This window comes from Propithecus coquereli, unplaced genomic scaffold (assembly GCF_000956105.1).
Source record: "Propithecus coquereli isolate 6110/MARCELLA unplaced genomic scaffold, Pcoq_1.0 Scaffold247, whole genome shotgun sequence".
Lineage (NCBI taxonomy): Eukaryota > Metazoa > Chordata > Mammalia > Primates > Indriidae > Propithecus > Propithecus coquereli.
Window position 1 is genome coordinate 2,513,402 of NW_012148030.1, and position 27,419 is coordinate 2,540,820.

Consider the following 27,419-nt stretch of genomic DNA (forward strand, 5'->3'; position numbering starts at 1 on the left):
GGAAACCTCAGAGCCCCGCGGAGACAGCAGCCGCCTTGTTCCGCAGCCCGGTGGCTTCACTGCTCCCCCCACCGGCTCCCAGGGCCAGACACACCCGGCCCGCCCCCCACGCCCACCCCTCCGGGGATCCTCTCCGCCCTGGCTCTGAAAGCGTTAACCGTGGAGCTTTCTGCACCCCCCGCTGCTCCCGCCCAAGGTTCCTAAAAAAGAAAGGTGCAAAGTTTGGTCCAGGATAGAAAAATGACTGATCAAAGGCAGGCGATACTTCCTGTTGCCGGGACGCTATATATAACGCGTGAGTGCACGGGCTGAGGAGACGCACCCGTGGTGCTCGCCCCGTCGCCGCCGCCGCCTCCGAGCGCCTGAGGTTTCCGGGGACCACAATGAACAAGTTGCTGTGCTGCGCGCTCCTGGTAAGTCCCGGGGCAGGGGACGCGGGAGCTGGTGCCTCGCGCCTGGGGAGGCCGCCTGCCACCTGGTCTCCCGACCTCCCAGAGGATTGATGCAGAGAAAGCGCAACTCGCGCTCTCTCCCAGAAGAGATCTGGGGTCAGGCTGGAACAGGAAACCTCTTTCAAGCTCTAGCGTGCTTCCCCCTAGGGTGTCCCTTTGCACTGCAAAGTTCCTGCTGAGTTTGTGGAGAAAAGAGAGAGAGAGAGAGAGAGGAGAGCTAGACCTTTTTTTTGTTTGAATTTTATCCTTTTTTTTTTTTTACTGTCTTCATCTCAGATTATTAACGCCTTCCTGTAGTTCATACTATCTTTGTTTAATGAACTTGGACTTTATTATTATTGGCAATGAAGTGGTCTCTTAGATTCAGAGTAAGTTGGAAGAAGATGTCAGTCTTTTAAAAACTATTAGAATACAGTTTGGATGCATTGAACATGACATTATAGATTATTGGATTCACTTATGCAAATATTATGGAAAATTTTGAATAATTGGCACCAGAAAAACAATTCTTTCTCTGTCTCTCCTTCCCTCTCTCTCTCTCTCTCACACACACACACACACGCTTCTTAACTGTGCAATATATTTTAATAAAATTTTACTATCGAAATGGGTTATTACAGTTCTCAACTTCAACATAATGTGGAAAATATTGGTGGGGAAATGTTAATTATGTTCTAAAATATATCTAAATAATTGAAATTCGGCCCTAAATAGGGCTAAAAATTGTTTTTAAAATGTTATTTGGAAAAGAATCTCTGTGACTTAGCTTAGCTTCTTCCATTTTTTAGCTAAGGTTTTGATCAATCAAGTTAATAAGATTTGTATGTAAGTTATTCTATGACCAATGACTTATTTCCTTTATGTCACTAGAGTGTGGAATACTTCAAGATATGAATCAGACATTCATGCAAGGCTAAGAAAATCCATATTTAAGCCACATATGTGTTTTGGATGTGTTTGAGTAAATGTTTGAATTTCAACCTCTAACCCACAAACAGTGAATGGAAGGCTAGGTAGTCTTCCACTTAGTTCCTGGGATACACAAACATAAGCAGATAAATAGTAATGTCACTAAAGAAAAGGAAGGGTGGATAGGAGTCCACATATAAGTATATTTAAAAATATGTATGTATAAATATGTATATATATATCTCCACCAATATAGATACTATGAAGAACTTTTAAAATAGTGATCTTTTATTAAAATATGACACATAAAATTGCACAAGTTGTAAAAGCCTAATGAAGTTTCTCAAAGTGAGTACTTGTAAGCTACCACAGAGGTCAAGAAATACATTATCAGCATCCCAGAAGCTTTGTCCATGGCCAAAGCAATCAATATTCTGAATTGAGCACCAGAGATGAGTTTTGCTTAAATTTGAACTTTATGTAAATGGAATTTTATATATTTATACACTTTCTTGCATCTGACTTCTTTCACTCAAAGGTCTGTTGTGATAATCGTCTCTACTGTTGAATGTACAACGATTCATCCATTTTCATTGCTATAGAGTATTCCATTGCATGAATACACCATACTGGATTTAATCATTCTAGTTTGGGGCTAATGAATTATCACTATAGGGACACAGTTCTTATTAGCCATATTTATTCCAAAGGTTTAATCAATAATAAATATACTATCAGAAGCTTTTACATTTCAGTATCTCCACTAAATAATATATGTTCCTAATAGTAAGTGTTCCTGAGTAATACATAGACTAACGTTTTTATATGTGATCTCTATTAGAAGATAGATACATATGTATATGATACTAATTTTAGGTGATAAGCATTATCAGAAGAGAAGACTTCACATGTGTCTTGAACACAATAAATACTTTAAACAGGAAGGATTTTGCTTTCCCTTTCTTTAGTTTTGAGATTGACTTTGTTTCATAAATGATTGGATATGGACACTTTGTACTTACATATAAAGGGTACAAATGCCCTTCAGTAAACACTGAGGTGCAGTTCCAGGAACTGGAGGCACTGCAGATACTTAGTACTTTGTACCAGGAATGCCACTAGGCACCAGAGGTGGAGTGAAAAATAAGATAGACACCACTCTGTCCCCATGGACCTCACAGCCTAATTGTGTATACAATTAGAGTTACAAAAAAGGGGGTACTGAGTGACTTGAGACTATAACAGATCCAGCCCTCCAAAACCTTACAAGGAAAGCTGCAGTGCAGTGGTTATCAGCTGGACCAAAATTAGAATGTGAGTACCATCACTAACCGGAGAAATGACTATGGCCAAGTTACTTCTCTCTTGAAGTTTAGTTTTCTCTTCTGTGAAATGGTAATAATGATATGCATGCATCCAAGATAACCACATAAAGTTCCTGCTTCATATTAACAGTAGCTTCCAGCATTATGCTTACAGATAACTATAGGACCATCTAGAGCCAAGTAAATTATGTAAATGAAATGCTGATGATACGTAGAGGAGGGAGAAATGGCCATCTGTTATCACCTTGAAAGAGGGCTAAGATGTCTTATTGTTGGAGATAAAATCAAGGTGTCCTGGACCCAAGAAGTGGGAGAAGGCAAAATTGTGTAGTAAAGTAGAATTCTAGATCCTGTCCATGAGAGCACTGGATATTCTAAGGCAAGCAGTGAAGAGGTTGGGTGTGGTATATCCTGATTAGTACTAATGCAGTAGTAATGGGCTTTCCTGGAATGCTCACTAATATCTTAAGCAAAAGCCTGCTCTGAAAGGTGAGATAGTAATAACACCAAGTCATTTCTTTCCTGGTTACCCATGAATTACCTAATGCACTGAGAACATCCTGGCTTTGGCCTAGATTTTAACTGGTGGCTGAAACTTCCCATCATGTAGTGACAGATCCATCCATCAAAGCTAAGTTCTGAATTAAGGATCTAATGCCAGGAACCGGAGTGGCAGGGTGAGGGGTATGCGGGGAAGTGTTTTTTCTCCGGACAGCTGCCTGATCTGTCTGTCCTCCTTTAGATAATGTCCTTTGAGGTTTCTGATTTTATGTTGTTTTGTTGTTTATTTTGGTTTCCTTACCCTCCCCCCAGTGGTTAAGTTTTGTGTATTTGCCTGGCCTTTTTTTTAAAAAAAGAGAGTGAATACTCTGAAATTTCTAGGAAAATCTGACCTATACTCAATCCAAACAATTCTGATTCCTGTCCATAGCAACCTTCTTGGCCTAGGTCACCTAGCAACCTCAGTACAGTTTCTAATTTCAAATCTGGTTTTTAATTTTACTTCTTAGGCTAAAACCACAGTTGTCAAATTCCATTGATTGGGGAAGTAAGCATTCTGTACCAGATGCTTTCTCCAGTTCTAGAAGGAAAGCTATGGCAATGGTATCAAAGGGGCACTAAAGGCACACTCAAATACTTTTGCTCTCCTATCCTCTAACTTGCCTGCTGGGTTTTCCTGTTAGCAACCCTCAGCCCCCTGCCTGCATGTTCCCTTTGTGTGAAAGCTTTCTTCTGAGAGCATCATTTTCTTTAGCATCTCATTAACAAATAGCATTTCCTTTAGCTTGAGTTTCTCCTTTGCAGGTAGAAAAAAGAAAAAAAAAGAGCTGGGAAATACATTGAAGAGAAATAGAGTAGTCTTTCATAAATTTATGTTTGTATTATTCAAGGCATTGGCTCATGATGCCTGGCTGGTCTTTATGTTGCTACAATGGAGCAGAGATGCCAAAATTATCAGTGTATGTGTATGTCTTACCCTGTAGGGCAGTAGTTCTCAATTATAGCAGACATCTTCCATGCACTTTTATAATAAATCCTTTGTAACAACCTCCTTGCTCTCCTGAAATGAAATTCAGAGTACATATATTTTACCTACACATATAATTTTAAAAAATCAATATACTGGCATAACTATACTATAAAAGAGTAATAAAAGGAAAATAATTTATAATAAAATAAGCTTACCTAGAAGACACAAAAATGTGATGACACGCTAGCTAGAATTGCCATGAACACACCACTGGGAGCAAAGGCTGGGGCACATGGGTAACACTGGTGACCCAAAAGCCTTATCAATGTTGGCTTTGGTGCTGTGACTTTCTGAAATGGTGAACGAATCTTAGTAGTTTTAAACAGAACAAAGTTCAATCTTCTATCAAATTTTACATTGCTAAATTCCTAAAAAATTCAGTATGTATAATAATCATGCACAAACACTGTGTATATATAAAATGGGGATCTGATCTAGGCTCAGATAATAATAAATAGGTTATTCACTTAGATTATACATATCAGTTGTCAGTAGGACATTTGAACGTGTATGGGACACGGAATCATTCCTCATTGTTCAGAATATCTAGCAGCACACAGTCCTTGTGTCTATAGAAATACCCCACAGATTTCTAGAACTTTTCCTGGAGGATAGCATTACCTCTGTGGCAAACAAAGTATGAACTTTCTGCAACCACAGGTTTTCATCTTCCTCACGTATAGGTCCAAGGTCTCCATGGTGCTGGACACTAAATGAGTGTTTGCTGAGTCAAAGGTGCTATGGTGAGATTTGCTAGGGCAGCGGTCCCCAACCTTTCTGGCACCAGGGTTGAGTTTCATGGAAGACAATTTTTCCACAGACTGGGGCGGGGAGCATGGTTTTGGGATGATTTAAGCGCATTACATTTGTTGTGCAGTCAAACCTCTTTGCTAATGATAATCTGTATTTGTACCTGCCCGCCAACACTAGCATCACTGCCTCAGCTCCACCTCAGATCATCACGCATTAGATTCTCAGAAGGAGCTCGCAACCTAGAATCCCTCGCATGTGCAGTTTACAATAGGATTCGCGCCCCTGTGAGAATCTAATGCCGTCACTGATCTGACAGGAGGCAGAGCTCAGGTGGTGATGTGAGCCATGGGGAGTGGCTGTAAATACAGATCAAGCTTCACTTGCTCACCCACCACTCACCTCCTGCTGTGCTACCCTGTTCCTAACAGGCCAGGGACTGATACTGGTCTGTGCCCCGGGAGTTGGGGACTGCAGTGCTAGGGTGTTGGATAATCTACCAGCAATTTCCATGGATGTTCCAATGGAATTTAGCTCACTGCCAGAGATTTAACACTGTAATATTGGCTTTTATCTCTTTCAAGATATAAACATAACACCTTACCTACTTGACCAATATTTTAAATAAATTTGTACATTTCTACAAAAAAGGTCTATATCTATATTTTCATGAAAGCCCATTCATAAGCAAGCAACAAAAATGAAGTAGATCCATATATTGATCCTTGAAGGTGTAATCTAAGCTCAGCAGGACAAGCTTTCTAGCCTTCCCATCTGGTTGGATTCTGTGCTACCTACTGAGTGATGAACACAGGTATTACACAGGGACTGAGGGCAGAACACATGGTATTAGGTTTGGACATGATTTGTTCATTTTTGGTTTGATACATTTTATATGTTTGCAAAATGTCCCAATAGATATGTCAAGTAGGCATTTAGATATAAAAAAAAATTTCTGAGTACAGGAGAAGACTGCGCTGTAGATAAAAAAATACCTGGGTCATCAGCCTAGAAAGGGTTTTGAGAGACGTAAAGACAGATGACTTCACATGGCAAGAGAGGAGAGAGGGAAGAAGCCACCCACAGACACAGTTCTGATATTGATAGTCTGGTAAACAAAATGCAAATATGAACAGCAGTAGCAGCCATGTTTAGAAAAGTAAACAAAAATCAAAATAAAACTTAGCAACCCACAATAGCAGGAACTAGTGAATCGGAAATCCTAGCAACATCCGTAAACTATCTATGCAAGAAGAAAGAGTGAGGTATGGCCAACTTGAAATAGAGACAAGGACAGTATTTTTATGTGACATGTAATTAGTTTTTGGAACTCACTACCACAGAATATTTTGGGGTAACTAGCATAGAAAGTCTAAAAAAAGAATTCTTTTAGACAGTTGTAAGGGATAAGAATAGTGTTACAACACATTAGGTAAGAAACTGTGTTGTACCTACTCTCTCTCACATTTACCTGGCCTCTTTAAATCAATGTTCCAAGGCCAGAGCAGTCTACAGACACACTAAAATGGTTCCTCCCAGCTACAAGCTGACATAATTTCCTAGGTGCTTGGGTAGATTTTTTTTCACCCCAATTTCTCAGAAGCACCTGAATCAACCAGACTATAAATGGATAGAAGATGCAAGAGGATATGAAATGTCATTCCTAAAGCCTTTCCAAAAAAGTAATGTGCTATTTATGGCCTTGATTTATCACCTTCTTATTGTGATTTTTTTTAAAAAATGCATCTCTCTAGAATTATAATCTTAATACTATGAAAATATTATTTAATTTCCTTAAGGTATCTTCTTTAAAAATAAAAAGAATAACTTAGGATTTTAACTTCAACTCAGTCTAGACCATAGCAGCATTTTCAATAAAAGCCTCTTAAATCATCAACAATAAAATAGGAAAATAGGTGTCAAGATGAATTGAGATTTACAACAAGATAGTGATTCTTCTAAGCTTTGTAACCATTTTTGGTAAATTCGATTTTCTTCACTGGTCTTTGATCCAAAAACCTCAGTTCCTTTCCCATATAATATTACTTTCTTGCTCAAAAAATGATTTATTTTATTCTTAGAAAATATCAATATCAGGACCCTATTCTTAAAAAAGTTCTCACCATCAATTTACATCAATACCACCACCGCTAACAACAAAAAATGTAATTTAGAAATGCAGTTGTGGGGCGCAGTGATAATACTGTGCAATGTTAATGGCAGACAAGAACTGATTTCTCATTCCTGCCTTAGTCTCACTCCAGTGGGTGACTCTAGTTTTTGCGTCTTCATGCATCTGTAAAATAGAGATGTTGAACCAGGTAATGTATGGAAATTATGCTTTAGTTTTAAATTTTTGTTGTCTGAATTTAAAAAAAAAAATTGATTATGCACTATTTCCTGCTCAAAACATGTAAAAATCAAGCATACTTATTTATCTATAAAAAATTACCCTATAGGAATGTTTTAAAATAGTCTATTTTGTTGCCATTGTCAAAGTTTCTTCCGCCCCACTGGTTCATGTCTAAGAGATTCTATTTAAGTCAACGAAACCACAAGAGGAAGCAGATTTTGAAATGTTACCTAGTTTTAGGTAGGTATGTATTTTAGGGTCACAAATTATTTTGTTAAGCCAAAAAATATTTTCCTCTTGTCTTTAGCTGGTATGCATAGAAGTTGTTAATGTGCGTATTTTTCATATTCCATTTAGTTAAAAGCCAGGTCCAAGGCATTCCCTCAGGACTTACTGAAGAGGTGTAATTATGGTCACTAGCAATCTCCTTAGACTCGCCGAGCAGAATTTTCTTTGAATTTGTATTCACAAGGAAGCACTTGACAACTGCACACCGCTCTTTGGAATAAATGTCAAACCTTCAGGCAGAATAAGCATGATAATGGGTAGGTTGGCATGACCATTAGCAATTACACTTGAATAATATACCAGGCTGATAGACAGAAGACCTCTGCTCCCACTCTTTCTATTTCCTATCTCTTCTTTTAATGTCCAGCTAAAAGGGGAAAAAGTCAACTAGATTGTGCTAAAATAAACGTCAACCAGAAAGTATAAGCAATGTTTATTGAGGGATAGTTTAGTAGTTAGTGCTTTTTGCCAATGGTTCTCAGTGCTTCTCCCTTCCAGAAACTTGGTAGGATTGTGCATCCCAGTCACCTCGCAGCGAAGATGAAGTGGGGAGCATATGAATAGTTCTGTCCAGTGACTTGTGAGCTAAAATGATATAAGTCACTTCCAAAGGAGAGCACTTAATTGCCAATGTATGCAAAGTTTTGTTTTCTCTTTTTCTCCTTCATGGCAAATCAGCGATGTTTCAGAGATTGCTATTCCATCCTGGGTCTTGGACAGAGGACAGTACTAAGAGCCTTCAGCAGACCAACTAGGGACTGTAGAATATCTGAGAAATAAATTTTTGTTGTTTGTTTAAGCCACTAAGATTTTGAAGTTGTTTGTTGGCACAGCACGAAACCCAACCAGTACTGACTGCTTCAGTAGCCAAACTCTAGTTATATCTGATCATTGAGGGGCAGCAACTGCCAAGAGCATTTATAGATCACAAAAGACTAAAAACTAAAATCTATGATTTTGGATTCTCAGTTGAAACTCCTTCATCAAAGCTATTGTTAGAAGAATTCATGAAGAAGGACCCCATCTTTCTTTCTCTATTACTGAGAATTCAAAATTTAGGCAACTGAAATTACATAAAGGCTTAGCTGGGCTGCAGAGTGGGAAGGTCAATGGATACTTCACAGCAGACTCCAAATCAAACACCTTGTTATGTACCAAATGGGTATGTTTTTGCACTTCCAACTGACGCTTCCTTCGCAGAAGTTCACTCATCTTCATTGACCACTTCTACCCTGTTAAGCCAAGCCAAAAGGAGAAAGTCATATGACAGAAAGACACGAATCATTTTTGGAATAAGTACCATATATGGATGTCACACCTAATATTTCATACATTTTCACAAAAATCCTATGGTGCAGAGATTAGTGTCTCTTTTCATGGACAAAGAAACAGAGGTTAAGAGAAGTTAAGTAATTTTCCCTGAGGTTACCCAACTGAGAAGTTTTTCCTGCTGTATAATTGTTTATATCTAGTAGCTGAGTCCTGTGAAAATACCCATCAATCAGATCAAAGCCTCTCTGGGTGCCTGGAACCCGGAGCTTTCTACCAGGGTTAAGAATGCCCAGAATGGGGGTTGTGAGGGTCAAATCCTTACGTAAAGTGATTCCAGTATATTTTTCATGCTTCGTTCAGCTCCTTCTTCAGCTCTAGGGGGTTATCATATATATTTTTTTCTTTTGCAATTAAATACTCTGGTCCTGACGTGAGTCTAAGCCCAGATTCCCTAGGTAACAGAGCATAAGACAAAGCTTATGTTTTAGTATCTTCTTAGAAAATGCAATCCTGGGGAAGCAGGAGTGAGCATATGATGAGTAAAGCAAAAAAAGGAGGAGAACAAATTCAAGGAAATACATGCCTGAGCAGCTACTGCTTGGTATAAAGTGCAGCTGGTTGCTCAACCTCACAAGACTCTCCTCCAGAGAGGCTGTGTGAAGTACTGCATCCAGGGCAGGGAGAAGAATCTGTTCAGGATGGACAGAGATAGATAGATAAATAGATTGATTGCTAAATAAATGATAGATCCTAGTGAATTTTGTGTTGTGTTGCAGTTTATCATTTATATGTCTGTCTTTTTCATAAAACTGCAAATACCCAGATGGAAGAGTCAGTTGTTAAAGGTACAAACAGAGTAGCATTTGAATCCCATTTCGAATGTGTGCGGGCTCTGAGACCTTTGAAAAGTTGCTCAATGTCTCTGAGACTCAGTTTCTTCATCTGTAAAATGGGGATAATCATATCTCCTTAGAGGTGGTTGGAGGGGATGTGTAACAAACAGCATGTGAATGTCTTATACATCACAGACATGCAGCAAAATCTACATATTTATTTGGTTGCTGTTTTATTTCATTTCTACTTCTAGTTTCTGTTCTATTTCATGACCACATGGCTTTTCATATCGAAGTTTCTCTCACCAGCTGCCCTTAGCCATATATTGACTGAGTTTTAATACAGGTCATTAGTAATTAGGGATTCATAAGGTGATATGAGAGATATATTATCTTCAAAGAGAAACACTATAGAAATAAAATGGCACTTAAGAATTGATGTCCAAAAATATCAGCACACTAAACTGTATCGCCGAGTCTGAGCCCCAAATGCCAGGGGCTGTAGCTAGAAAATCCTGAAGTGGTGATGCCGCCTTTGTGCTTGTCAGGTAGGCTTGAATGGAAATAATTACGAGGGAAAATTCAGCCAGCCCTGCTGTTGAGTTGGTTTTCAGAATTAATGTTGTTTCTTAAATAAGGTGATTAACAGAAGCCCAATTGAAGAAATGTTAATACCTAGGAGCCAAAGTATGTGAGATATCTGTATATTTTCTTTGAAAAGTTTTAGGTGTTTGCCTGATTACAAGTTATTTTTTCTCAGAGTTTTTCTTTTGCCTTTATTTGTTAATCTGTCAAGTGTTAATTGTCTGTAAAACTCCTGTGAAGTAGCAAGAGCATCATAAGAAAATTCATCCTGACAATTATGATTGATTCCCAACACAAACAAGGTATTGCTGATTAATCTTGAAATCTTCAAACAGCTAAAGGAAATTCCTGAAGGGAAGAAAAATTACATTTAAAATTAAGTTTTAACTGAAGACAATTCTTCAGCCTCAAGGGAAGCAAAATAGTATAGAATTTGGCCCAGTGACTCATCTAATAAATCATAATTGTTTGTGTTCCCCCTCCCCTGTTTGCCTAGGAAAGCTGTTGGCAGCAAATCAGTTCTGTGTAGATGAAAAGATTTAATTCGTTTGTCCTTACTTCCTTACCTAGAGACATAATTCCTGGCCAACCAACTGGCTATTGTGAAAATTATTAAGCCAGTGGTAGACTCTCAGGCAGGGAACTCGGGGCAATAGATTAAACCTCTCAAATGAATTGTCTGCTTTTTTCATATGTTCACCTTTAAAATGGCCGCTAAGTACAAATAAAACGGTACATGCAAAACACCATGCAAGAGGAAAGATGTTTTACAAAATACCTTCCTTTAGGCAAATTCTGTCATTACTATTATTTTACAGATGAGAAAATTTCAGGCTTTGTGCTTGTCCTTGCAAATGTATCCTTTACATCATGGTAGATGTCTGTATAACTCCAATGATCCTAATGACACATAGTAGGTAATCAATATATCTATTGAATTGAAGAAAATTAAATTAGGCATATTTGATGCTTGCTATGTGTAAGACACCACACTAAGCATTTAAGGGATATAGAGACACATATTTTTCTACCATAGCCTCTAAGCAAAGCCGAGGAACTGCCTTGAATTATTTGACCGAGACCAAGAAAATGACACCAACTGGGAAGGTACTGAAATTAATTTTATCAACAAGTCTGAGATGCTTTTTCTGGACACAGTTAAGAACAGAGTAGACAATCAACTTATGGCATATTTTAGGTGTATAACTTCCTACTGAACAAGAGACTTTGATGTGTCTCCAGAAATGAGTCTGATTCCAAATGTCTCCCATCTTCCATCTCTTGTTTAATTGGCATATATAATAATGTCTCATGATTATCTGGAACTTCATTTCTTACCAAATTTATTTGTGTCCCTTCACTGATTTGAAATATAAGAATTTTACACAGGTAAGTAAATTAAGGATTATTCTCATTTTAGAGGTGAGCTAGCTTCCCAAGGTTACTAAGGTAGTGGTCGACCAGAGTTTGGGATCCTGGTGTGCGTATTCTAAACGCAGGTTTCCCAGTTGACAGTGCTTTTGTTGATTCTCATTGATTGAATGCCAAGCTATACACTTTTCAGAACTTATTTTTCATTACCCATTTAGCATCCTTCTTGAAATTCTCTATGATATCCCCATTTTTTTACCTTCTCTTTTTCATCCCATCTCACAAATGTTTATAAATCCCAAGGGTTAACATTTTTGTCTTTTTTTGCTTGTACCCAATTTCCTTGGGTAACTAATAGTATTTACTCTTTCTGCTTCTAAATCCATTTATATGCTCATAACTCTGAAACCTGTGTCTTCAGCTGCATTTCTGTCCTGAGTTCCCGATACATACTTCCAGTTGTCTCCTGAACATCATCACTTAGTCTCATAGATGGAAGATGTTCCAAACCAAATTCATTCTATTTTTCCTTAACTTCGTCTCCTCCTGCTGTCAGTAATTAATAGCAGCACCACATACCTACTGGCTAGAATGCATGGGCATGCTCTTCAATCAGGGCTTCTAGAACTACCCCCTCCCAATGCAATCAGCCAACATGTTATTTCTATCCCTCTTTTCCTTCTCCATTACCACTGCTCCTCATAATTTCCAACTTACTTCTCTGTTGAGTCTTTGCGTGGTCTTCTTTCTTCTCTTTTCTGCTTCCAATTGTTCTGCAGTGATTTATGAGTATTTTACATCAGACTGCACATTTAGGTGAATGCTCCTGTAACTTATTCAACTCTGTCATTTAGCCATATTTCCAGAGCATAGTAATTGTCTCAATAAGTGTTTGATGATTGAATGAATAAATGAATTATTTAAGGAATGGAGGAAAAGAGGAAGGAGCTACAATATAAGAATATTAAAAAATCAAATAAACTGACCTTCACAGAAAAATAGTTTATTCATAATAATCTTAATAATTTATACTACAAGAGTTCTTTAGGAAACTCACCATGATATATATTCTAGATGTTTTTCATTTTTTTCCCCTTAGCCAAGATGAACTGTAAAATTGCATGGTTTCCAAACTGACCAGAAGTTTTAGCTAACTCTGGCTAGTCCTCAAATGGTTCTTTGCAGCAAAGATCATGACGTAGGATCACAAAAGGAACTCCCCAAACCAAGTGGTTATTTTGGGCTTTGCATGGGCTCCTTTTAATGAATTTTCCATAAATGGAAACCCACTGGGTCACTCATGGTTCTGCATACCAGAGAGCAAGCCCAGTAATGGGATTGGCTGCATTGCATAATGCAAAAATAAACTTGCTGGAGGAAGTGTATTCTTTTGTTCTTTAGGAAGAAACATACTAGAATGCTCCAATCTAATCACTTATCATCTAATAAACTTTCAACTCAGTAGCTTTGGGCAAGACCTAGTCTTAGCACAGAGAAAGAAAAGTCAAAGTCAGTTCTTTTGGACTTCAGGAAGGCTTTGGTTGGTGTCCTAATGTTGGTGATCTTCTAACACTATGCCCTTGAGACTGAATGAAAAATAATCACTGTAGGGCTTACTTTTGGACTATGTATAAGGCAATAGTATAAGTGAAAACATTTGGTAAGTGTTAGAGGATTTGACCAAAAAAAATATGTTTTATATGACACATGCTCTAATTATTATGTCTGCGCTAATTACTATGACACGGGTCAAGTTAATTATACATTCTAAGACTCATTTTTTTGCTGGTGGAGAATTAATGATAATACTAAGGGCTAAACATTCTAAAGTAGGTACAAACCAAAATATTATACACATTATTTATTAGTGCACTGTCTGGCACAGAGCAGATTTAATACATGAATATTTTAATGGAATAGGCAAAACAGAATTCCATCTTCATCTTTTCTTTTTTGCCTGTATATAGCATTGCCATAGCTCCCTAATTCCTAAATATGGGGAATTATCACTAGAAACTTATGTATGTTTGAAACCAAGAGTTGGATGATTAATTATAAAATCAGTTAGAACATTTAATATTAAAAATTATACAAATATATTTAAATATTTTATTTTGACTTAAAATTTTTTAATAATCATTCATTTATCTGTATTTTGAGATATGACCAAGCCTATTTTTGGAGTCTGTGTTTGCTGGCTAGAGTGTCATGCTGTCTTTCCTCCAAAGCCCTTTCCTGTAAGTATTGCCCATCCACTCAGTTTTGGAACTTAACGCATTGACTGCCACACTAGGAAAAAAAAATTTTCCCTGGGGCCCCACGGTGTTTTATTATGAAAATAGAATAAAAACTTCGAAAACAAAATGATCCTTTCTAATTTAATGAAAGATTTGTTATTTTATATTGCTTTTCTCTGTATTACATGCAACTTGAAAAATAGTTCTCATGGCTCCCAAGGTGAAGAGACATGTGAGTTACATATGCTTCCCGAGGCCCCAGGCTCAAAACTAGCATGAGTTAAATACAGCTCACATGGCAGTTAATATGCTAATGATATTTATGAAACTAATTGATTATATAATCCTCCCAGGTGTTTTCCTCATTTTATTTTTAGAATTATCTCACTTACTTGAAATTCTGCAGTAGGTTGTTTCTTTTATTGTTTTTATGGGTTTTATTTTGAGGGGAAGAAAGGGGTTTTCTTTTTATCAAGTCATCCCAAAGCATTCAATTTTTTTCTTACAGAAAAATAATTCTTTTTTTTCACACCCATGTTCGTTGGTTTAGACAACATTTAATTGAATAACCCAATTATAGTTACTAGTACAACTAGTATAAACAGATTCAGCAACAAACATAAAACTGACTTGTGTGAGGCATACGGTTCCACTAGTAGGATCAAACGTGAGGTGGCTTGCTGGAGTGAAGGCATAACTAATAGGGTTCTGGGGCACCAGGTAGTTTTACAAGGGGAATGGAAGGCATGGGTGAGTCTGAAAAGTGGAGATTGGCAAAAAGAGTTCTGCTGTAAAAAGGGAGCAAGAAGTATGAATGGGATTAGAGCAAGACATTTGTTTCCAAGTTCTTTGGCTAATTAAACTGTTAAACTACACACTAGTACAATGGTAGAGCTAGAAAAGGCATTTGAGAACAACTAATTCAACCCACCCACCATCTTAACCCACTACAATCGTCTGCTAGCATTTGATACATGAGGAAAGATGGTTAGACTTGAAATAGAAAATTCTTTAACACTGCCCAACATTAATAATGGAAGGCAAGGAGAGGGTCAAAGCTCTTTGAGATGGAACCTTAATTGTCCTTTTGAAAAAAGAGGCATGGGGTCCTCAGGAAGAAATCCTGGACTGGTGGGAAGCACGAGATTGGGGGACTTTCAGATTTCCTTCAAGCACAAGTGGTCTACACCAAGTGATGGATAGACAGGGAAGGGGAGGAGGATGAAATAAAAAATAAAGAAAAAAAATCTATTTGGTTCTTTTTTACAAGTCAAGCATATAACATAAAAACACAGAGTGGCCTCTTCTATGGAAAGCACTTTAGGTTTCTGTGGATACACCTATACATGTGTCCTAGCTTTTGCAGATGTTTATCTGTGGTTATTTGGAAAGTGCATTTTATACAGAAATTTATTTTTCAACTGTAATTAGCTTTTAAATATCATCTGGCAAAGGAGCTATAGCCAATGTTAAGATGATCTGTCATATGGCTTCTTTTTTATTACTTTTCCAGGAAATGTAGAAAAAAGTAAGAGAAAAGCCTGAGATGAAGAACTCTATTAATCTTGCCCATCCTCTGTCCAGTAACTGATTCCAGAAATTCTGTGTGGGAACTGAGGCTAACCAAAGATTGAGACCTAAACATCCAATTTTGGCCACACAGAATTCTGTCTTTTTACCAAAGTGGAAAATTTTCAAATAAAAAGAGGCTGGAAGCAAGTTGGTAGTTCCTCAAGGCTTTCTAATTTTAAAAAATGTATATGATTATTCTATGTGGTAGCTTAGAGGAAATTGCCTTCACTAATATACTCTCTAATCCTTACCTCGACCTTATTTATTTATTTTTTCTTTGTGGATTCCTTTCACCCCGACTTACTCATATCTCTAAGAAATGGCAACAAGTTTCCAAAGCATGGTTTTGGGAAACCAACAATATTATGTCCAATTACCCAGAAAAATATAAATTGCACCAGCATACTTGGTCATATCTACACTTACATGGCTCCTTCTGGTGAAGAACGCAAGCTCTGCCCATTGAGTTTTCCCATCTCATCCCCATCGCTTTTTGGTAAGGTAGAAAAGAGTCAGCACTGATCAACAAATGTGCACACCTGAACCACCTGGAAATAGGAAAGGGAGAACAATGGGAAGTTCAGCTAGGAAAAATCTCCAGACTCCTACCTACCAGGACATGGCTCACACAGCAGTGCCGCTCAAGAGCAGTCCCTCTAGAGCCAGGCCTCTTGAAAGCAAACAAGACCCTCAAAAGTGGCTTTCCAGAAAATTGTAAGTGAACAGCAAGAGAAAAAGATATTTCTCATTGTTTTCATATGTCTTTGCAAGTTGAATCAGGAAAACCTCCCTTGATAACATTGAGAAATTTAGAAATATTTGTGCCAAATTCACACAAGGAGCCTTGAAAGATGTCCCGTTATGTATACAAATGACCAGTGAGCAACATAGTCATTTAATCTTGCTTTATTTCTTTCATTACATTGATCATTCTTAGTAATTATTTCTTTACTTAATTGCTGTTTGCATCCTCACTAAGCTGTGAGCTTCTTGAAGGCAAGAATCATTTCTGTTTTATGTCCACCCTTCTTCAATGGCTGGTACATAGTGGACGCTCAATGAATGTGTATTGAATGAATGAATAGGTTCCATCTATTTCTGAAAGATTCAGACTCACCCAGAGCTTCCAGCCACTACTGGTCCATTTCTTTCACCTAATGTGGACCCACTCCATCTGAGCCAATAAAGCCGCCCCAGGGAAATGCAAAATCATGCTTTCATTAGAAACCCTCAGGTCAAGAGGGTTTCCTGAAAAGACCACCAAAGCAGCTCTGATTTTGCACTGTACTCTGCTTAATTTTAGTTGGGAGTTCTTTACATCATAGCACCATTTCTTTTTGAAAAGTGTCTCTGTTAAGAGTTCTGTGACCCTGGGTGAGATGTTTTGTTTTTTTCTTCTGGTTTATCAACTCATGTTCTATCCCATCAGCCCAGATGCTTGCCATGTTCGAGTAAGAAGTAGATGAAGATACTTCGGTTAAAATGCTCAAATTCTTATGAAAAACGCTCTTCTTTATCTTTGCCACCCCTAATTCAAAAGAGAGTGCTGTTTCTCTATCTTGGCACGCTCTTTTCAGGTCAAGGGGTTCCTGTGAGATTTCCTGAGTTCTGCAAAAAGGAGAGTTTGGAAAAATTACTGTGTTTGGTTTACCACCTCCCCAAAGCCTGAAAATAGTCAATGTTGACCCCTGTACCAAACACAAGCAATAAAAACCAAACAAACCATCCCCTACACACAAATAACACTGCTGCTTCTGAGCGTGTGATTCCTGTAATTAGTGTGAAAAACTACTTCAGTGTTCCCTGGAAGACCTTTTGGGATCTAGACTATAAGACAGAATACCCGGTTGGAACTATCCTCACCCTGCCCGTGAAATCCTCTTTCCCTTACTGCACAGAACTCTTCTGCTGATGTGTAAGGAAACTTCTGAAACCCTGCATGCTTCTTGAAATTTATCCCAATTAACCTGAAGAGAGGTGGTCATTTAATTAGTTAATTTAAATTAATTTTTTAGATGTCATTTACCTATGACAGTCAAGACTACTGGTGCATATGGCCTTTGGAGAAAATGTCACCTTAAAGTTCTAAGATATTTTCAGTGGATTGCAGGCTTGTGGGAACAGAGGTTGCATCTCACCCAACAACACATTCCTGGTGCTTGATGCCTAGTAGGCATTGAGCACTTATCTGTTCTATGAATGAATGAATGAATGATAGGAACAACTGCTGTTGGTATCACGTACCTTCACATACTGCCCACTCTTTACTTCACTATTTGTTTGCAGTCATTAAGCCTTAGAATAGGAAAATTTAAAGAAATATCATTAATCCCAAATATGGCAAATATGGCCATCCCATTTGGACGTTATAATCTCACCACCCTCTCCTCCATGTTTCCAATCTCCTTTACCTGCTCAGTTTTTAACAACACTTATCTTCTGACATATAATATATTTATAATGTATATATTTTCTTCGTCCTCCAATTGTACTGGAAACTCTACAAGGGCAGGGTTTCTTGCCTGTTTTTTTCAGGGCTGTATCCCAAGTGCTTAGGGCAGAGCCTGGCACATAGTAAGGGCTCAATAACTGTTTGTCAAATGAATAAATGGAATTGTAATTATTTAGTATGTACCAAATGTATCAGAAACACTGCAAGACGTCTTTTTTTTTAAGTCTCCAGGCCCAAACGCACACCAGTGGAATAAGTATACTTAAGGGTGTGAATCCTAAGAATCTACATTTTTAATACAAAGTCCAGGTGATTTTGGTGTAGCTGTTCTGAAAACCACCAGTTCATACAACTCACTAACCTAGAGATAATCCTGAGACCCAGGAAGACAAAGTGTCTTTCAAGTCCCATGGTTATTTAGCGGTGCAGCTAAGTGTTTCTAATTCTATTCCGATCAGCTTTCTACTCAGTCATCTTTGAGCCTGGATTTACTTAATATGTTTTCTGCATTCTTGGTCTTTGAGATTAAGCTGCTGGAGGCAAAAATTGTGGCTTCTGAACTTATTTGTGGTGCATCTCGATCAGCAGGCAGGAAGGGCATTAGGCTTACGGCATTAGGGACTTTTGAGTCTCATGATGCCTTTGCACACAAGAACAACCTGACCTTTCATGCTATGATGCCACTATTTTTCTTTCTCCTTCTAGTTCCTGGATATCTCCATTAAATGGACCACCCAGGACACCTTTCCTCCCAAGTACCTTCATTATGACCCAGAAACCTCTCGTCAGCTGATGTGTGACAAATGTCCTCCTGGCACCTACCTGAAACAGCACTGTACAACGAGGTGGAAGACTGTGTGTGCCCCTTGCCCTGACCACTACTACACGGACAGCTGGCACACCAGTGACGAGTGTCTGTACTGCAACCCAGTGTGCAAGGAGCTGCAGTACGTCAAGCAGGAGTGCAGTCGCACCCACAACCGCGTGTGTGAATGCAAGGAAGGGCACTACCTTGAGGTAGAGTTTTGCTTGAAGCACAGGAGCTGTCCGCCTGGATTTGGAGTGGTACAAGTTGGTACGTATCAGCTTCAATGTGCAGCAAAATTAATGAGGATCATGCAAAGTCAGAGAGTAGTGAAAGTTTAGAGGAACACTTTAGTCCTGATGACATATATTATAGGCTAGAAAATTGCAAAGGTAATGGAACCTGCTAGGTAGGTGCTATGTTTCTGGATTGCTTCCAAAGGACCATTTCTCAGAAGAATACTTTGCCACTGCAGGGCAATTTAGTGACAACTCTCAAATGCAGCAAATTGCTCTCTAATGAGATGCGTGATGGATTGCTCTTTTTGAAGGAACATATTGAGAGTTGTACTGCGGATAGTTGATATATACCTCTATGTTTTACTTCAGCATGGACAGCTTCAACCTGCAGTGCTTTTTGACAAACATCAGAAATGTTAATTGATACCAAGAGAGTAATTACGCTGATATTAATGAGGCTCTGGAGGGCTAACAATGAGTAGTTATAATTAATTATTTAAAAAATGAGAATGGTTAGGGGAAATGCATTTCATTATTAAAAACGAAGCTAGTTCTCCCTTTAGCACGGGAGCTGAGTGTCTGGGAGGATAAAGACTATAGCTGCATCTCCTCAGCGAGCTTTTTCTTTATCTTAAACAAAACAGATTGTCAAGCCAAGAGTAAGCACTTGTCTATAAACAAAGTGCTTTCTCTTTTTGCATTTTGAACAGCATAGGTTAGAGCTTGTGTGCACTGAATTTTTTAAAGTTGCAACCCACAGTTTTTTTCTACCACATTCATAAAACTTCAGTGTATTCTATTACGTAACTTCTTGTGGCTTGGAAAAATTAAGAGTATTCACTTAGTTAGCTCAAGGAAGTAACAATCAATATAGATTTTGATGACTCAGTTTGAAGCAGTATATCTCAACATCAGCACTACTGACATTTTGGGCTGGTTGATTCCTTTTTGTGGGCAGCTGTCTTGTGCATTGTAGAGTTTTTAGCAGCATCCCTGGACTCTAGTGACTAGATGCCAATAGTCCCCACCCTCCACTCCCACCAAATGTGACAACCAAAACATCTCCAGACATCGTCAAATATCCCCTGGATGGCAAAATCACCTCTAATTAAGAACCATGGGCTCATCGATGCTATTTATTTATAATTATTTTAACGTTCAAAAGCTGTGATATACAAAGTCTAAATTATTAGATGACACATACTTTAGGTTTAAAGGCATACAAAGGAAACATTCAAAAATGGAAATCTATTTAGTTTCATAAGTAGTGAATCACAAAATTAATGACAGAAGATGCAGACTGCATGAGAGTCTCTTCAAATGCCTCTCGTCTGAGTGTTTCGGGAAGGGATTGGTGACACTTCCTACTTTTTATTGGATGATACTTCGGTTTCAAAAGCTAAGCCAAGCTGTAGGAGGGAAGCCCATCCAACAAAAACACATGCAGTTAATTCCATTGAGTAAGTTGTATATGTAGAAAAATAAAGTGTGGACTATGCTGCTTGGAAATGAGAAAATTTTGAAAAGCAATGTAAATAACAAGGATCTTTCCCAAATAGGCATGAAAATCTGTTTGTTGAATGAAGCAAGCAGGCAGCCAGAAGACTTAGGACAAAGGGACACATTTTATTCTGCGGCACCACAGTGGGGTTTATTTACCTCTCCCTCCCTAAAAACCCACACAGTGGTTCCTCTTGGAAAATAAGAGGTTTCCAGCCCCAAGAGAAGGAAGGACTATGTAGTGTTACTCTAAAAAGTACTTAATAACCATTTTTTGTTGTTGCTGTTTTGAAGTCTGATTATCCCCTCTCCATATTTTATTTACTTCATTCTGTTACTCAGCCCTATAATTCTTATGGAATTACTCATGGCCTTGGCTTAGTGAATTCTCAACCATGAAGCCAAATTTCTCCATCATTATTATATTTCACATTTTGTATGCCAGGTTATAATTTTTGTATTTTCGCTGATATTAATAAGATAAAATCATTACTTAGATAGATTTTTTTTTAAATAAAAAATTCTATCAGTTACAAAGAGGGAAGTCCTGTTCAGAAAGGTCATTGGATAAAGCCTCTGAATATATGATGAACCATTAGTTCTATCATTCTTGGATTGCTTTTGTTAAAGAACTTTAAAGGCTAGCTTACCTACAAGAATGTTTTGTTCCTATGACCTTCTTGTTAGGATGCATGAGAAGACCCAGGACACACAAATATGTACCTGAAGAATGACAGGATTCTTTTTTTTGCAGAACATATGGCAGCTGGCAAAAAGAGACGTGGGTCCAGATGTGCAAGTTGCTTATTTCTAATAAATTAGCAATGAAAGAAAGCCATGGAATCCTTGCCTAAAACCTCTGCTTATGATACTGTAGAATTTGGTGTGGAGTTGGAGCCTCTTTAAGGAGTAGGATGTAATAAGAAAGTACTAAAAACAAACAAACAAAACCTCTTTGCTTTCCTTTGGTGATTCCTAAGATAATGTCACTGCAAGGCTGGAAATAACATTTAATATGCGAAGGTTTCAGGCTGTAGTTTCCTTTCCTCCTCTGTTTTTCTGCCAGCCCTTTGTCATTTTTACAGGTCAATGAATCATTTATCCCTTTAGAAAGGAAGGAGACAGGAGATGAAACGAGAACCAATCCATTTTGCTCATTTTTTTTTCTGGTTTTGGTAAAAGATACAATGAGGTAGGAGGTTGAAATTTTTAATAAATGAAATTTAATAACTCTCTAGCTTTCATTTGTCTCTTTTGTGTTAGTTATCTTGCATATACCAGAATTGGCCTGTAAAATCTACATCTGAATATTGAAATCTAAATCTGTTCAACTAGCTTACACTAGATGGAGATATTTTCATATCCAGATACACTGTAATGTGTGATGTAACCATGCCTAATACAGTCAAGTTTTTGAAGATATTTATTTTTAATAGCATCTTTACTTGTTGACTGGTTCAAATTTCACTGCCAATGATTTCTCTAAATTTATCAAATATCTTTCCACCATAAAATAAAATGCCCTTGTAGTCACCCTTCCTGAAGTTGTAACGACTGTGCTCTTTTAAACAGTTTAAGCAAACGGTATATCATCTTCCGTTTACTATGTAGCTTAACTGCAGGCTTACGCTTTTGAGTCAGCAGCCAACTTTATTACCACCTTCAAAAGTTTATTATAATGTTGTAAATTTTTACTTCTCAAGGTTAGCATACTTACGAGTTGCTTCCCAATTAGGATTCAGGGAAGAAAGATCTTCAGTAGGAACTGATTGGAATTTAACGACGTGGCATTCAGTGGGTACTAATTTCGAAGAATGATATTACAGCAGACACACAGCAGTTATCTTGATGATTTTCCAGGAATAATTGTGTGAAGAATATGATTGACAACAAGGCCTTACTGCCACTTGAGCAGCGCCAGGACTAATGAACATCCTACCGTTCTTTCCTCTCCTCTCACATTTCAGGAGCATTTTGTAGGTAACAGCAAAACAAACTTGCATTTGTAATACAAAGAGAGCAGCCTATTGAAGGAGATAAGTGCAGAAGTTTTGTTGTCTCTGTCTAACGATGTGAAGAGTGAAAAATGCCTAAAGTTTTGTTCAACATAATAGTAGCAGTAAAAACCAAGGGAAGTCTTTCCAAAACTGTGTTAAGAGGATATTTGCTGGGAATGTATTTGTGAAGAAGGTACTAAATTGCTTGGTATTTTCTGTAGGAACCCCGGAGCGAAATACAGTTTGCAAAAGATGTCCAGATGGGTTCTTCTCAAATGAGACGTCATCTAAAGCACCCTGTAGAAAACACACAAATTGCAGTGCGTTTGGTCTCCTGCTAACTCAGAAAGGAAATGCGACACATGACAATATATGTTCTGGAAACAATGAATCAACTCAAAAATGTGAAATAGGTAATTATATTCCAAAATACCAACATTTGGATCCATTTTATAGTATTATCTCTCTCTGAGTTGAACACAAGGGCCGCTGGCCACATTCTTGGTTAAACTCACATTTTCTCTTTCTTGCATCTTAACCAGCTAAGACTATTCTCTGTGCATCGTTGCTAAGGCACAACTCAGAAGCTCTCAAAAAGTCATCTCACAAATAACACCTGAAAGCCTGAGTTTCTCCCCTTTCTTTCACATTCAAATCAAATCTTACCCATGGGTAAAGGGCGGTATCAAGTTTGCTGTGGAGGCCAAATTAGCAGAGTCCAAATTGTAGAATTTAAGGTATATATTGTTACTACTTTCGAGAATGTCTGTACTATTACCTAAAGTATAAATTGCCAACTGAGAAGCAAAAGGACATAAGCTGATTGACAAATTAAAAATCCATACTTGACTTTGTTATCTGTGGTATTAGTGCATCTATTGCGTGGAAGCCCCAAGCTCCTCTAGTTGTCTTAAACTGGTTATTGGGTGAGGGTCAGTAGCACGAAGCTCATGTTGTCTGAATGCCCTCCATGTCAGTTAGTGTGTGCTCTCATCTTGTCACTCCTAACACCAGACTGATCTCAGACTTTTGCTCAAGGACTTATCACACCAAAGATAAGCCATGTTTTTGCATTTAACAAGCAAAGGCATGACCAGCATGATTCTCTCCAAACATTTTTTGGACTACATAGAAATGTGTGAAGCATGGGAATGTGAATTGATATATACATATATGATTCCAACCAGTTCCAACATTTTTTCACTCTGTAATCATAATCTTAGACAAGTCATTTGGCCTTCTTCCTTTCTTATCTAATAAATGAAATGAGAGAAAGGGAATGACTTCTGACTTTAGCATTTTCTTTAATTCATTTTAAGTTTTATTTTTGTCTTTCGTTGGGCACTTACTGTGCCAGATACTTTGCTATGGAGGCTTTAATATTTAAAGTTCAGTAAACTTTCAGGAATCCAATTGTTGAGTAAGTCTTCTTGGCTTTCCCACTTTCCTCCAGATGTCACCCTGTGTGAGGAGGCATTCTTCAGGTTTGCTGTTCCTACAAAGTTTACGCCCAATTGGCTAAGTGTCCTGGTGGACAATTTGCCTGGCACCAAAGTAAATAAAGAGAGTGTAGAGAGGATAAAACGACGACACAGCTCACAGGAACAAACTTTCCAGCTGCTGAAGTTATGGAAACATCAAAACAAAGATCAGGACATAGTCAAAAAGATCGTCCAAGGTACGCTAATCTGAAATAAAGAAGTTAATCAGAAATCAAAGATGCATGTTTATCATAAAACGGGAACAAGATTATGTGCCTGTTTGGTTGTGTGCATGATGTTTCCCTTTTGGAATCCTTGTTTGACTGAAAAGGTTTCCGCCAACTGGTAGTGTGAATGTTATTCCTAAAGCAGTTATACAAGGTTTGGTTCTGACCCCTCCCCCACCCCAATTTCTTTGTAAAATGTATTGAACACTCTGAAAGAAGAGAAATGCATTTCAAATGCAGGACTATATCTCAGGGAATCTGCTTGCAGATCCCTTAGCTCTTTTATTAGGAGCCTCATTGGGCTACCAAGGAGAAGTTCTTTAACCACTTTGGATCTTACCTTGCATCTCCACCAAGAAGCCAGGTTGCATTTATTTGGTAATTCTCTCCAGAGGGGTTCTATGTGTCTTATAAATATACTCTCGTTAATCCTCACAGTATAGCCTATATTAAAATTGTCATTTAATAACATATGTTGTAAGGATTAATGAGATAAAGCCTGAAAAATGTTTGAGCCTTTTATAGGAAAAGCTAGTTAAAGTACTCACGTACTTGAAAGGTTTATAAAGAATCTCCTTTAAAAATAGCGAGAGAGAGAGAAAGAGAGACTGTGTGTGTGCGTGTGTGTTGGAAGAGAATCCAAAGAGAAAAAGTGAGCATCATCTCGTGTGGACTGTAAGCCTTAGGATATATGATGGACAGAATTCCGACTTCAGTTAGCATTGGGAGGACATGCCATAAAAAACGAGGGAGGGTCTTCATAATGCAGACAGTGCCAAAGAGAAATTCATTCTGCTCTTCAATAGTAGTTAAATGACTGAGTAGTCCTATGCTACCCAGAAACCTCAAATATTTGAAACCTAGGCAACAGATTTTAGAGACAAACATCTTTGACAGTTGAATGCTTTTGCTTATGCAAAGAGTAAACTTTTGTTCTGTTTTCAGCAAACCAAAAGTATTCTTTGAACATATAATTAGCCCTGAAGCAAAGAGAGAGAGAGAGCGAGAGAGAAATAGAGAGTCCGAGACTGTTAGAATGGGAAGGGACCAAATTCCCTATTTTATAAATGAGGATATTTCACCCCAGAAAGATGAACTGATTTGCCTTAGGGCTCACAGATACTAAATGACTCATGTCATTAATAGAAACGTTAGTTACTCCCCCTTAGGGTTATACCCTAGCTCATTATTGAAATAATATCTAGGCTGTGTGTATCCTCCGGTTCCTTGGCCTCACATTTTCAGGTTTTCAGATAGCTTCTTCATGGAGGTAATCCTCTCATGCTGTATGTATTTATTAAAGATAGTTAAAGCAACTAACTTGTCAAATGGTGCCTATGTCGATAGCAACTAATGAAAGTTTATATTACAAAGTAGCTAACTTGAATACTTTATTTTTGTTTCGTGAAATGGTATAGTTTTAATTTCTCAAACTTTTCTTAGAAAACTGAGACTGATGTGTCTGGAATTTTCTAGTGTTAATTTTCAAAATTAGGGGCTTCTCACAAAGCTTTTCTGGATGCCAAGCATATGTAGCATATTATCTTATTATAACACAAAATAATATTTATCTTGGTTCTTAAAAATAACTAGTATCATTTCATCCCCCTCAACAAAAGAAAATAAAATATTACCCTTAACATAAAATTGCGAATATTTCACCTCAGGCTGGTTTTATCATGGCCTTAGATGAATATGTTATGTGAGCGCTTTTTTGGGCTTTTGCTTTATGCAGATATTGGCCTCTGTGAAGACAGCGTGCAGCGGCACTTCGGGCACGCAAACCTCACCTTCGAGCAGCTCCGCAGCTTGATGGAAAGCTTACCAGGGAAGAAAGTGGGAACTGAAGACATCGAAAAGACAAGGAAGGCGTGCAAACCCAGTGAGCAGATCTTGAAGCTGCTGAGCCTGTGGAGAATAAAAAATGGTGACCAAGACACCCTGAAGGGCCTAATGCACGCACTGAAGCACTTGAAGACGTACCACTTTCCCAAAACTGTCACTCAGAGTCTGAAAAAGACCATCAGGTTCCTTCACAGCTTCACGATGTACAAATTGTATCAGAAGCTATTTTTAGAAATGATAGGGAACCAGGTCCAATCAGTAAAAATAAGCTGCTTATAACCTGAAAGAGTCATTGGGCTGTTTCCTCCCAATGGGCCAGATTGTATGGATGAGTGAACTGTTTCTCAGGCACTTGAGGGGGTACAATGATTCTTTTTCGACACCAATGACTAATTTTGCCACAAGGCACTAAAAGAAACTATGATGTGGAGAAAGAACCAACATCTCTCCGAAAGTTCAATAAACTCCTAATAGTTAATTTAAGTGTCAGATCTGGTCCAGTATCTACTGACTATATTTTCCCTTATTACTGCTTGCAGTAATTCAACTGGAAATAAAAAAATAAAAACCTAAACTCCATTGTACCTTACAAATATGAGAATGTCTAAGTTATATAGCTTTGCAATTTTAGCTGTGCTGGAGGTTTTTATTAGAAAGCCATATTTTTTCTGTAAAAGTTACTAATATATCTGTAACACTATTATAGTATTGCTATTTATATTCATTCGGATATAAGATTTGTACATATTATCATCCTAAAGAGAAATGGTGTAAGTCTTAATTTTAGAAAGAAAAAAATATATTCTGTTTATTATTATGACAAATGAGAGAGATAAAATATATTTTTTAATGGAAAGTTTGTAGCATTTTCTAATAGATATTGCCATTTTTCCTGTGTGGAGTGTTTTTATAATATAATTTTATCTGTATAAGCTGTAATATCATTTTATAGAAAATGCATTATTTAGTTAATTGTTTAATGTTGGACAGTGTATGAAATATAAATTATCTGGATGTTAGATGCTCTGAAAAATTGAATGTACCTTATTTAAAATATTTTATGGCTTTACTATATAAACAATATCATTAAAGTTTTCAAATTATTTTTTATTGCTTTTCCTGTTGCTTTTATTTGAAAGGGACATTAATGGGTCTAGGCTTTAACAATTTCCCTATTCTTTTGTCACCAGAAACGTCTGGGAGTTGTCAAAAATACACATTCCTGAACCAATTTGTTGAAAAACTCTGGGGATGAGGGCAGAAATCTGCATTTTTAATAAGTTCCAAAGTAATTCTTATTACACTAAAACTGAAGAACTTCTGAAGTCCGGCTTGGTATACAGATGGTGCAAGCCACTTATAACTGCTGCCACTAACATTGAGAGACTAAACTAT

The 27,419-nt window shown here is 37.7% G+C and overlaps 1 protein-coding gene across 1 annotated transcript; it reads left to right on the plus strand.

Moving 5' to 3' along the window:
- Window positions 1–26,579, plus strand: TNFRSF11B (tumor necrosis factor receptor superfamily, member 11b). Its single transcript, XM_012646555.1, has 5 exons — window positions 1–413; window positions 18,636–19,005; window positions 22,693–22,884; window positions 23,925–24,149; window positions 25,915–26,579. The coding sequence occupies exons 1-5, from the start codon at window positions 384–386 to the stop codon at window positions 26,301–26,303; spliced, it is 1,206 nt and encodes a 401-aa protein (XP_012502009.1). The 5' UTR covers window positions 1–383; the 3' UTR covers window positions 26,304–26,579.
- The last annotated feature ends 840 nt before the right edge of the window (window positions 26,580–27,419 follow it).